This window comes from Physeter macrocephalus, chromosome 2 (assembly GCF_002837175.3).
Source record: "Physeter macrocephalus isolate SW-GA chromosome 2, ASM283717v5, whole genome shotgun sequence".
Lineage (NCBI taxonomy): Eukaryota > Metazoa > Chordata > Mammalia > Artiodactyla > Physeteridae > Physeter > Physeter macrocephalus.
The window spans coordinates 81,346,491-81,358,727 of NC_041215.1; the positions used below are offsets into that span (position 1 = coordinate 81,346,491).

General features: G+C 43.0%; 1 protein-coding gene across 1 annotated transcript; it reads left to right on the forward strand.

Moving 5' to 3' along the window:
* The first annotated feature begins 1,020 nt into the window (after positions 1 to 1,020).
* On the forward strand, positions 1,021 to 3,144 carry HOXD1 (homeobox D1). The gene is made up of 2 exons (XM_007112007.4): positions 1,021 to 1,774; positions 2,133 to 3,144. The coding sequence occupies exons 1-2, from the start codon at positions 1,129 to 1,131 to the stop codon at positions 2,465 to 2,467; spliced, it is 981 nt and encodes a 326-aa protein (XP_007112069.2). The 5' UTR covers positions 1,021 to 1,128; the 3' UTR covers positions 2,468 to 3,144.
* Positions 3,145 to 12,237: the final 9,093 nt, after the last annotated feature.

Sequence of the window (12,237 nt, forward strand, 5' to 3'; positions counted from 1 at the left end):
GATTTCACTCGCAAGAGACAACGCAGCACTTATCTGATGGAACAGAAGCTTTAATTGCTTCGAGGTACAAGGCTCTCCAAACCTCTGAGATCTGACCGGTCCCTGGGAAGCCTTTGCGCCCTGGAGCCAAAGCGCCTCGGAGAAACCGTGCGCAACAACGGTGCGTGTGCCGACCTCCCAGAGAGCAGCACAACGAGCGTTCCACTCCAAGGGCAGATTCTTTATTTTACAACCTAGTCAGGGGGGAGGGAATCTGCTAAACGTCCCACAAGGCAGAAACTTGCTTCTGTCCAAATCAATCCCCTGGACTCCAATACTCGCCCTTATCATGCCGCCACAAATGGAAGCAATCGAAGAAGCTGCGAAGCTTTAAAGTGAAGAGTTTGTACCGCCCCAGCTACACAGCATCTACAGCATAAAATTTAGTCCCCAGAGTTGGGGGGAGAGGGAAAAGAGGGAAAATTAAACGTCTACTCCAGGTTTAGGAGAGAGATTAGGAGGAGTGCCAAGAACACTGAAAGCGCTTAAGGGCTCAGAGAAAAAGGGAAGAGGAATAACTTTACCTTCCCTGGAGGAGGCTAGGAGCGGTCCCCGAGGGCCTTTTAACACTTTCCCCACCGCGGCGCCCACCCTTCACACCCGAGAGACTAGCCACCCACGATGCAGAAAAACGAGCTCTCACCCTCTCCATCCTCTCGTCCTCACCCGAGCAGCCAGTCCTGCCTTTCTGCCCCAACCTGGTCCAATACCTGTCCGGGAAGCAGGCGTCCCGCGCTCTCGCCCCGCCCTTCCCCAGGCAGCCCCAGGCCAGGGCGCCTCTCCGTCGGGCCGGGATAGGGCGCTGGGCGGCGGCCACCCGCCGGTTGGCAAAGTTGGCGGCCGGGCAGGCGCGTGGAGCGGCGCGCCAGTCGGGATCCAGGCCGTGCTGGGACGGCGCCCATTGGCCGGCCGGCGCCACGTGGCCACCCCGCCCCTATATTAGGCCTCTATTTACCCCCAGCTGGCTTGCTATGGCTCGGCGAGGGCAGCTCGGCTAGAGAGGGAAGGCGGAGCGGCGCCGACCGCGGCGGTCCTGTGGGCCCCAAACCTGGGCGCGGCCGGCACGCTCAGGTGGGGTGGACCGGAACCATGAGTTCCTACCTGGACTACGTGTCGTGCGGCAGCGGCAGGGGCGGCGGCGACGTGCTGAGCTTCGCGCCCAAGTTCTGCCGCGCCGACGCTCGGCCAGTGGTCCTGCAGCCCGCCTTCTCCATAGGCAGAGGCGACGGCGCCTTCGTGAGCTGCCTGCCCCTGGCCGCGGCCCGAGCGGCGCCCTCGCCGCCGGCCGCTCCGGCGCAGCCTCCCGCGCCGCCCCCGGCCGCGCCCGCGTACTCGCCATGCCCCCTGGAGGGGACCTACGAGCCGGGCACTGCACCTGCCGCGGCTGGGGGCGCGGACTACGGTCTCCCGGGGCCCGGGCCCCCGTACGACTTCCCGTGCGCGCTCGGGCGGCCGGCCGACGACGGCGGGGCGCACGTCCACTACGCCACCTCGGCCGTCTTCTCGAGCGGCGGCTCCTTCCTCCTCAGCAGCCAGGTGGACTACGCGGCCTTCGGCGAGCCCGCCCCCTTCCCGGCGTGTCTCAAAGAGCCGGCCGACGGCCACTCCGGGGCCTTCCAGACCGCGTCCCCCGCCCCCGGCGTCTACCCCAAGTCTGCGTCCCCTTCCTCCGGCCTCCCCGCCGCCTTCAGCACGTTCGAGTGGATGAAAGTGAGGAGGAACGCCCCGAAGAAAAGTAAGTGCTTGGGCCTTGGACGGACGGACGCAACTGGGGTTGGGGACGGAGTCTACCTCGCGGAATTGCGCCGGGGGCGTGCTGTAGCTGTCCCTCTGGACCGCGGTTTGGGTTTTATGGGGGAAACGCGGTCCGAGGCATCATTAAAGCAGGCGAATTCCATTGAGCGTGCCCCGAGTGCCAGGCGTTGAGAAAATTGCGGGAAGGAGCATTCGGTGAAGCTTTTCTCCTGGCACAACTGTGTTCGGAGACCCAAGAGGGCCGCTCAGTGACTTTGATTCTAATGTGGCCCCAAAGCTCTCCCGAGCCTCGTCTCCCAGTCCTCTCGCCCCGCTGATTCCTTGTCTTTACGTTGCAGGCAAATTTGCTAAGTATGGAGCCGCCAACTCGTCCAGCGCGATCCGCACGAATTTCAGCACTAAGCAACTAACAGAACTAGAGAAGGAGTTTCATTTCAGTAAGTACTTAACTCGGGCCCGACGAATCGAGATAGCCAACTCACTGCAGCTGAATGACACCCAAGTCAAAATCTGGTTCCAGAACCGCAGGATGAAACAGAAGAAAAGGGAACGAGAAGGGCTTCTGCCCTTGGCCACCACCGTGACTTCCTTCCAACTTCCCCTCTCAGGACCGAGCCTCACCAAGTCTGGCAAGAACCTGGGGAGCCCTTCTCAGGCCCAAGAACCTTCATGAGGTTTAGTCACGAGGCTGAGGAACCGTGGCCTGTAGAACTTACAGGCCACCCCACCCCTATCTGGACTTTAGCTCAGTTTGGGATGGAGGTGGGCAGGGCAGAAATAATAGAGGTTTGACTTGGGAGAGGAAGTATCCTGGTGGCTTCTGAGTTCGGAGCTGTGGGTGTACAGATGTTAATTTGAAGTCTCTAAAGCCACTGATCTGTGTATTAATTGTGTCTTATCAGGGAAAAGGAGCCCAGCCCTGCTGCTATGTTGCCTAACTTAGTCATGTGCAATTCTCGGTGCAGAGTGGCAGAGCATTCCTTGCTGAGCTCTGCCAACACCTTGATGTGCTCAGAAGAGCATCTACCCAAAGTTTTATCTGGTTTTAATTTAAAAGACAAGACTACATGTATTCAGCTTCTAGAGATGACCAAAGCTAGTTATAGTTAGGGCCTCCTTGATGTATAAGCTGCTTCAGCAATGATCTTCACGTTTGCACTACAGGTTTTGTTTGTTTTCTTTAAAAAGCAGTTTCTACCTCTCCATGTGCCTGAGTGAAGACACAATCGCTGTTTAGTTAGTAGCTGAACAAATCCACAGGGTGGGTAAAGATCCTGAACTATACCTTGACACCAGTTACTCAAACTTGAATGTAAATATATACAGTATGTATATATTTTAAGAGGTTTGCTTGCAGTGAACTCATATATGACATTTAATGTCATAGCATGTAAAGGGGTTTGAACTTTTTTTTGTAATAAAAATAACAGAACGTGCTACCTTCTGCTTTTCCTTACGCTCTTATGTGTTGTTTTTTTTTTCACTCTTATGTTTTGATTATCTTTCTTTAAAGCTGATTCAGTTTCTTCTGTTTGGAATTTCTTGATTCAGCTATGGGAATTTGTTAGGCTGATAACTTTATAAAACAATACTTCTTAAAGGCTGTGTATGTGAACTAGTTAGGGACGATTATCTGAGCCATTTAAGGGAGAAAAAAACCTACTCTGCCCAATATCCAAGTAATTATGGAAGTATTTCCTTACCTTAAGTGCCCTAGTTTTATGGTGAATATGTAGACTGCACGTTAAGTTTAGATGTCCACTGTGGGAATGTTGTATAGCCAGGGAGACACTGCAGAGAGATCTCCTTGTCTTTTTCTCTCCTGCTCTCACAAAAGGAAGAGGAAAGACAACTTGAAGACTTTGTTAGTTGGTTAGTGTTCTGAGAAAGGTAGCTGCACATCAAAAATCTCAATGGCTGAATTCCCATTTCCAAAGTCAAGAATTACAAAGGAGAATGGGAGAGGCCAGTAGTCGCAGCTTTCGACTTCCTGTAACCCGGACTGTCTAGCCTTGTAAGAGCACAGAGGTCCCTTTCTGTTTTTTAAAAAATGATATATTTTCAAATGAATTCTTTGGAAGAAGTACAGGCAGAAAATTTGAAAGATGGCAAGAAAGTATGTGATAAAAAACTTCTAACCTTATTTCCATCCAGTCCCCCAGTTCCCATCCCTGAAGGCACCTGTGGTTGAGCAGGCTTTTATGTAACCTTAAACAAATATGATTTGAAAAACTGTGGTGTTAATACACAAATGTGGATACTTGGGACAATTGTTGGGGGAGAGGGCAGGTCATTTCCCTCACTTTATGGATAGCTATAGCTCTATCTTTAAATTCTCTGTATAGTTCAACTGAAAGGCTTAAAGGCCCAAAATAATCCAGTTAAGAGCTTCAGCTCTCCTGTTAGCTGAATTTCTAGATTCTAGTGTAGTACTTCAACCCAGTAATTCAGAAGTTTAATAATTGTGGAGGAATACTTTCCCTATAAAACAGTCGTGATTGTCTTAGAAGATTGAAATTACACTTAAAGTCTTGTCCATTGCACCCACAGTTGATTTGAAGAAATAAAATTATCAGCTCAACAAACTCAGCTGATTAGGGGGGAAAGATACCATTTAAAAAGCAGGTCTGTCAATATTATTCTTATGTTTCACCATCTGCCTTTCACTAACTTGATGCTAATCAGATCTTGTTTGAGACAACAGCTCCCCCTCTGAGCTCTGTAGCCATTTGAAAGGACTTGTTAAAGAGTTGTGGTCTGCTTGCTCACAGCTATCTCTGGGCTTACCCTGCAGTGGTCTTTGACAAGACAATGTTTCTTTTTTGATAAGCATTCAAAAGTGCACCTAAATAAAAAAAATACCAACACACTTGGTCATTTCCTTAATCTACCACCCTTTTCTCTGAGAAAATAAAGCTTTTCCTTTTGAAGCTACTACTAGCACTTAGCCCTGATGGATGTCTTCCCTGATGAAGGTGGCTATTTTGTCATACGTATAATGCTGTTCTATGAATCAGGCCAATATTGGCTATTTTTTGACCAACCCCAGGGATCTTTAAAAGCTTTCTTAATGCATATCGCTCTACAGCTATATTCGGTATTAGGGAGAGTCCTGGCTGGAGATTGGGACGAACTAGGTGACCTCTGGAGGTCCCTTCCAGCAATGAAAATGTTACAGAAACAACTCAAAGACTTCTGCCAATTTTATTTTAGGCCTATCATTGGAAGAAAGAGTTCAGTTCTGAGAAAGCAAATGCAGCCCCTAGGATTACAGTGATACTGTATTTATACAGGAAAAGTGGATTTTTGACATTATTAAATACATCTCACCATTGGAGATAACCTGGCCCATGTGGATGTTTGTAGAACATTCCCCTTCCCATTATTCAGAGCCATGTGTTATTTTGAGTCAGATCTTCGATGAAGTATGATGGTTACTACACAAATTGTGAAATTGCCAAAACAATCCATCCCATTTCTGTTTTATAAGATTTCGAACTAAATATGCTAATTTACCCTCTAGCAACTCGCTACAAGAATGAATACACAGTGGACAGCTCTATCTGTTATATAATTAACTATTCAATGTTCCTTTGTCTTCACAGAATGACCATGTGTCTATTTTTCTGGATTCAGGATAGCTGGGAGTGAGGAAGAAGAAATAAAGTATTTAATAACATAAAAAAATTTTCATTACTGTTCCTGACTACTGGCAAACAAAGGACTTGCTGATGTAAAAACCAAAAGCAATGTCACCTAGATCCTCAGAAGATTAATTATATGTGATTTATTATGCCTCAATCTTACATAAGGTGAGGCCCAAGACCAGAAGAGGTTATGTCTGATTATCATGTCATCAGAAAGGAGGAGCAGGCTCAGGAGAGTTGCATTAACTCCGAAGTTCTTAATTATTTCTTATGGCCAAACAAATGCTCTGTATTTGCTGAATATTGAATTTGAAAACATCAGGACCTAATCAGGTTCTAAGAGATGTTTAGCTTGACCACAGACCTCTCAATGAGAAAAATACCCATTGTTTAAAGTTTATTTGTGGATTTAAAGTGAAACCATACTGGACATATCTCACAAATAATGATAAATCTCCATCTAAATAGAAATCAAGATTTTCATGGCTTTGAATTCTATAGCATATTTCCGGGGCATGAACATGCAACAAATATACAAAATAGTTCCATTTAACATCTCACTTGTAACTGCTTCTGAAGTTATACTTGTTATGCGGAGTTATAATTTCAATAGAAACTGTTTAACTAATTCAAGCCAAATGGAAAGAAATCCTATATATTGGTATGAAAGTAAGGTCTATTATTTAGATTGTAAAGTTTTAAACACTGTCTTCTATTTCTAATAGTCTTATTGGTATATTTAATAACTATAAAGGACAGCCAAAGAGTGGTCATTTGGACTTGTAATAGCTAATAAAGCAGGTCACTGACATCTTCGAGGCATTTCTAGAGGGCTCTAGACTATTTAGCACATCCCATTCTTAGGGGTTTTGTGCAGCCTAAACTACAATTTGAGGGAAACTCTTTAAGAAAAAAAAAACACTCAAATTCATAAATACAAAATTGCTAGGGCACCTGCCTAGACCTGGTAGGGCCCAAGTTAGTGAAGTTTAAGTTTCTCTGGGTTCATCTCTGTCCCTTCCTGAAATGGTTGCTCTATTCCCACAACCAGCCATTGCCTGTAAGATGATATCAATAATTGCTTTTCTCCGACATCTTGGAGCCAGAATTACTGTTTGCTCCTCTCCAAGTGTATCAAATAGTAGGTAATGTGAATAATGGCAGACTGGGGCTCTGTTCTGCTCTCTGAGCATCTCAACCCCACTCTGTTCTTCTGGACTGCCGGCTGGATGAATTGCTTCATTGCCTTGGAGTGGGAGCTCTGTCTCATCCTGGAGGTCCTTTTCTGGTGTGTTTCCTTCTCAATGATACAAAGAGAAGAGAATTGTAGAGCTAAAGATGACACAGCTGCACTGCTGACTTCTAAGCATTTCCTAGAAGGGTGGAATCACTGAGGCTGAGGAAAAGGGCTGGGAAAATAAGAACGCTGTTCTTAAGGGAGGGGACCTGGATTTTAGCAGTAGTTGTGTTTTCGGATTAAATGGGAAAACGACTTCCATGGTCTTGGTTTCTCCTATAAAACGAAGGGGTTGGTCTGGATGCTCATTACATTTCCTTATCATCGTAGTAACCTTCCATAATCCTTTACTCTGCTGGTTATTACTGAAAAGTTTATTTAACTATAATGTAGCTATGTAAGATTAGCATCAACAAGAAGCGCTTATTGAAGTAATATCTTGAGTCTTTTTTTTGCGGTACACGGGCCTCTCACTGCTGTGGCCTCTCCCGTTGCGGAGCACAGGCTCCGGCCGTGCAGGCTCAGCGGCCAAGGCTCACGGGCCCAGCCGCTCCGCGGCATGTGGGATCTTCCCGGACCGGGGCACAAACCCGTGTCCCCTGCATCGGCAGGCGGACTCTCAACCACTGCGCCACCAGGGAAGCCCTATCTGAGTCTTTGATAAGTTAACCTATGGAGCTTTAGAATGTGTGTGTGGTGTGTGTGAACTGGGTAATGTTTCTCATGGGTCTTGATGCACAAAAAAAGTTAACAATGAACATGGCAATAGCCCCCTCCCCTGAAGTTACCACTTTGCTCTGAACAGATAAATTAGGGTCTACCAAGAAACTTCAAATGGGTGTCAGCGCTTTACATTCAGATTCTTAATCTCCTTGTTCTTAAGTCCATATTTCAAGCTTTCAGAATAAAGAAGTAATTTTGAATTTGTTTTCTTTGAAGGTATGTGGGACTCCAAAGTAAATGCTTTGTTCTGTTGAAGACAAGAGATATGGATAACCAACTCACTCCTGCTTTCCATTAGTCACCAAGTTCTGCCTATTTTTCCTTCACGGGCTCCATCATCCTTCATTCATCTGTGCAATGGATGCCTTCCTTGTCTCCTTGCCTTCAGTCTCCTTGGCCAATCCATTTTAAAGCCACTTCTTCACCATGTTGTTCCACTGTTGTTTTTTTTTTAAAAAATATTTATTTATTTATTCAGGCTGCACTGGGTCTCAGTTGCGGCATGCGGACTCTGAGTTGTGGCATGCATGCGGGATCTACTTCCCTGACCAGGGATCGAACTCGGGCCCCCCTCATTGGAAGCATGGAGTCTTACCCACTGGACCATCCTGTTGTTCCACTTTTAAATTCTTGGTAGCTCCTGGTTGGTTGTCAGTGGGAGAAACTCAAATGTCTTTAGCCTGAGACTCAAGTCCCCCAACATCTGTATTCATCCATGTTAATCTCATACCATTGCCTGACATAAAAACTTAACCCCAGGTAGTGTGATCTGTTCATTCTTTCCCCAAGGCAATTTATGCTTTTCTGCCTCTGAGCCACCTCTCATGATATTCCTTTCTTGTAATTTTCTCCCACCTTCTCTTTGCCTATCCTACGTCATCCTTTATGGCACAGCTCAAATCCTATCACCTCTGTAAAATCTTTTTGGATCATCCAAGTTTAAAGTGAGCTCCTCTGAGCTTCTGTAGCATTTATTGTTTGTATTACCTGTTCAGCACTTACAATCTCCTGCCATTTTATGAGACCTCGCTCTCGTTCACTTTCTCTTTCCTTCTTCCTCTTCCCCCTGCCACTGTCTCCCTCTTCCGCCTCCCTCATTTGTTCTCTCTCTATACTATTTGCTGAAAGTTGAATGCAGTTTTAGTAGATGAAGCATACAGTGCTACTTGTTAAGTGCCTCTTCTACCAGGTGAAGAACACTATAACCACTTATTTGCTAAGTACTCTTTATATTTTATTATTTACTGTCAAAGACAAGCTATTCTTGACCACAGGATAAAATACCAATAGCAGGCTAGCAGGTGAAGGAGGGAGAACTATAGACTTCTTTCATTGTGCCTCGAGGCACATTCTTTTGATTGAATACATTGTAAACTAACAAAGAGTGTGAATGTTGTCTAAAACGATCCCTTTTATCCTTTCAGACTATAATTTATAATGCACTTTGGTTGTTGTTTGAGGCTTTCTAATATATTGTGTTAATTACTTGCTACAGTCACTTGAGGACCTTATGGGAGCAGAACCTTTAGAGGAGGATTGTTGAAACCAAACAAGGTCTAGTGTGGAGTTTATTAAGAAAGGTCTGGAAACAAATGTAGTGTTTACAAGAGTGGAGGCAGATAGGCTTGGGAGCAAATGGTGGGACAGATGACTCAGTAACACTTAGCTTCTACATTCCTCCCTTAAGAATGGCAATAATAACGGGACTTCCCTGGCAGTCCAGAGGTTAAAACTCCAGGCTTCCAATGTAGGGGGCATGCGTTCGATCCCTGGTTGGGGAACTGAGATCGCGAACGCTGCGCAGCGCGGCCTAAAAAAACCCCAAAGTAACCATAAAAATAAAATAAGAATAAATAAAATAAAAAGCTTCTGCACAGCAAAAGGAACAATGAACAAAAAGAAAAAGAAAAAAAAAAAAGAATGGTAATGATAACGTCCTTACTTCATTGACTTTGGGAGATGAACAGAGATAATACATGCAGACTGCTTAGCACAATGTCTGATGCTTAATAAACAATCACTAATTACTAATACAGAATGGATATGAGAGTTGTAATAGGCAGCCAGACGAAAAGATGCAGGCTAAGGGAGAGAAATAATTTAGATATACAACAAATATTTATTGAGCTCCTGGGTGCCAGGTACAGAATATTAACAACCAGAATTGAAAAGATATTGAGAAGAAAACAATAATTGCAGAGAATCAGTTTGGAGAGAATAAGTAAAGACCTAGGGTTATTGATAAAATTAGCAAAATTTGGTGGTACATGATAACAGACTAAGGTAAAATGGCAGTTAATGGATACCTGATGAGAGCAATGGCTGAGTACTCTCTGAATTAAGTAAGAGCCCAGGACCTTAGAAGAAGCCTGGGGGAAATAAAAAACAAAAGGGGCATTAGACCATTAAACACTGCTTTCAATTTACTGGATCATTCCAGGCAACGCAGAAAACTTAAATCTATCACACTTCTGCTAAATCCTTCTCTATCCAAAGGACATGTGAATTGACATGCATGGTATTTTAAGGGTCGGGTGTCATAAATTAGAACCAAGTGCTGATTTACATGACTTTCCTACATTGGGACACCTCCCTGTGTTGAATGGATCATCCTTAAAAATAGAGACTGGGTTGCTGTGTTCTGTTGACTTCAAAGTTAAAATAGGATCAACCACATTTTTTACTTTGTTGCTGCAGAAAGAAGAAATTCCTCTCTTTACCTACTCTGCCAGTGGGGAATTGTGAATTTCTCAACTGTGCATAAACATATAACTATTTCCATTGTGGGTTTAAGAAAGCCTGCTCTTAACCTAAAACAACAACAACAAAACAAAACAACTTGCTGCGAAAAGGACACTCTGAGGTCTTATATAAAGTCCTATATAAATAGAAAGTATTTTATTTTTCCTAAATGCCTAGGACCTAATTGTCAAAATAGTGTTAGTATTCAATTGCTTGTATGAGTTATTATTCTACCATATATAAATGTTTATATCTTCTCTTCCATTTGAAACCTGAGCTACATTTCAAATTCATGAATTGTGTTGGCTTCACTATAGGGGGCAAGAAAGAAATTATCAGCTTATGAAAGAATTGTAGAAAAGATAGATTTAATGTAAATAAATAAAATGAGCTCCAAAGGACAAATTAAATTATAATATTTCTCATTCAGATGAAGATAGCATACTGTTTGTCCCTAACATCTTCAATTGACTTTAAAAGCAATTTGCACTTTCTTCAGTTAACCTGACAAAAAGCCCAATTTATTCTTCTGTTTTGACTGCAAATAAAATCCCACATGCAACCAGAATAATCTATTTTTCTAGCAGCATATGGTTCCTTTGCAAACTTCAAAAGCAGCTGTGTTTGTACCTCTGAAGATGCTTTGGAATTTGTCACATGTTTACGCTATCCAAGAACTAAGTCCACTGTTATCGAAGGTTTGTGATTTTTGCCTTGGCCCTCGATTTTGAAAATGTATATATTTTATAAGAAAATGTTACAGGTTTCTTAACTCATCCCATATAAACACAGGCTATTGTACGTTACATATTTTATTATACCAGTGAACTGAATAATCTTCATTCTGAATGATCAAAGATAATACATGTATTGTTTTATACCTGTCCCTAACTCAGTATGCATCACAAGGACAAAGGCAAGCTAGCCCCGGGTTATTCGTAAGTAACAGTTTCATATTTTCCAATTCTGTCCTCTTTCAATTTTAGTTATAAAACATAATTATCATTTGAACTTAGGACAAATAGAATTAACTTAAAGCTTTCCCATTAAGGTTATGTGGTATTAGGGACACTTTAATAAAATTCAAAAACACATTTGGGTCACTAAAAAATCCAAACTTTTAAATATTTTCTTCCCTTAATGTCAGAAGGCTCTATTAGAGGCTGCTCTCTTAGTGAAGAAGAAACAGTTATCTAACTGTTAGTTTTATCTGTTTCTCTCCTGTTAAATTTCATATTTTTATTTTAAAAATAATATACATGGTATGTAGCCAGTTTTATAAAATTATTTCTGTGTACCGAACTATCTCTCTGTGTGTTCATCTATCATTCCTCACATCTATGTATATAGAGAGATGTTAATATTAATGATGATTATTTCTACATAGTAGAATTTTGTTGATTTGTTTTCTCTGTAGTACATTTCTATATTGCTTAAAATTTTCAAATAATGAATCATTAAATGTAGAGATAATAAAGTCGTTACTTTAAAATATATGAAAAAGGGAAAAATGTATTTGGTAGCCTCATTGTTTGCATTTATTTTTGCCGGTGGAAGACCCCAGAGGAATTAGATAATGCATCTCATGTGCCAATTCCTGAATAATTAAATAAAAATGTCTGTAATATACATGGGTGTACACACGAGTCAAATAAATGATAGATAAGGTCTATCATTCATTTCTTCAATAGGGAATTCAGTACTTGGGTGTCACATATGTTCAATTTTCATCCTACCAGTTGGAAACCAGCTCTGAATTGTGCTGATAAAAGCAGAATTCATGACTAGCAAAAGAATAAGAATACCTTTAGCCTAAGGAAAATGGAGAACCAGGAAATATGGAAAACTAGACTTCAAAGTATCATTTTTTCCATACTTATAAAGCAAAACTAAAGAAATGCCTTTTATTTTAAAAGCAAGTTTATAAAGATACAAACAAACTTTTTATAAAATTGCGTATTTTTTTTTTTGGCTGCGTTGGGTCTTCGTTGCTGCGTGCAGACTTTCTCTAGTTGCAGAGAGCGGGGGCTACTCTTCTTTGCGGTGCGCAGGCTTCTCATCGCGGTGGCTTCTCTTGTTGTGGAGCACGGGCTC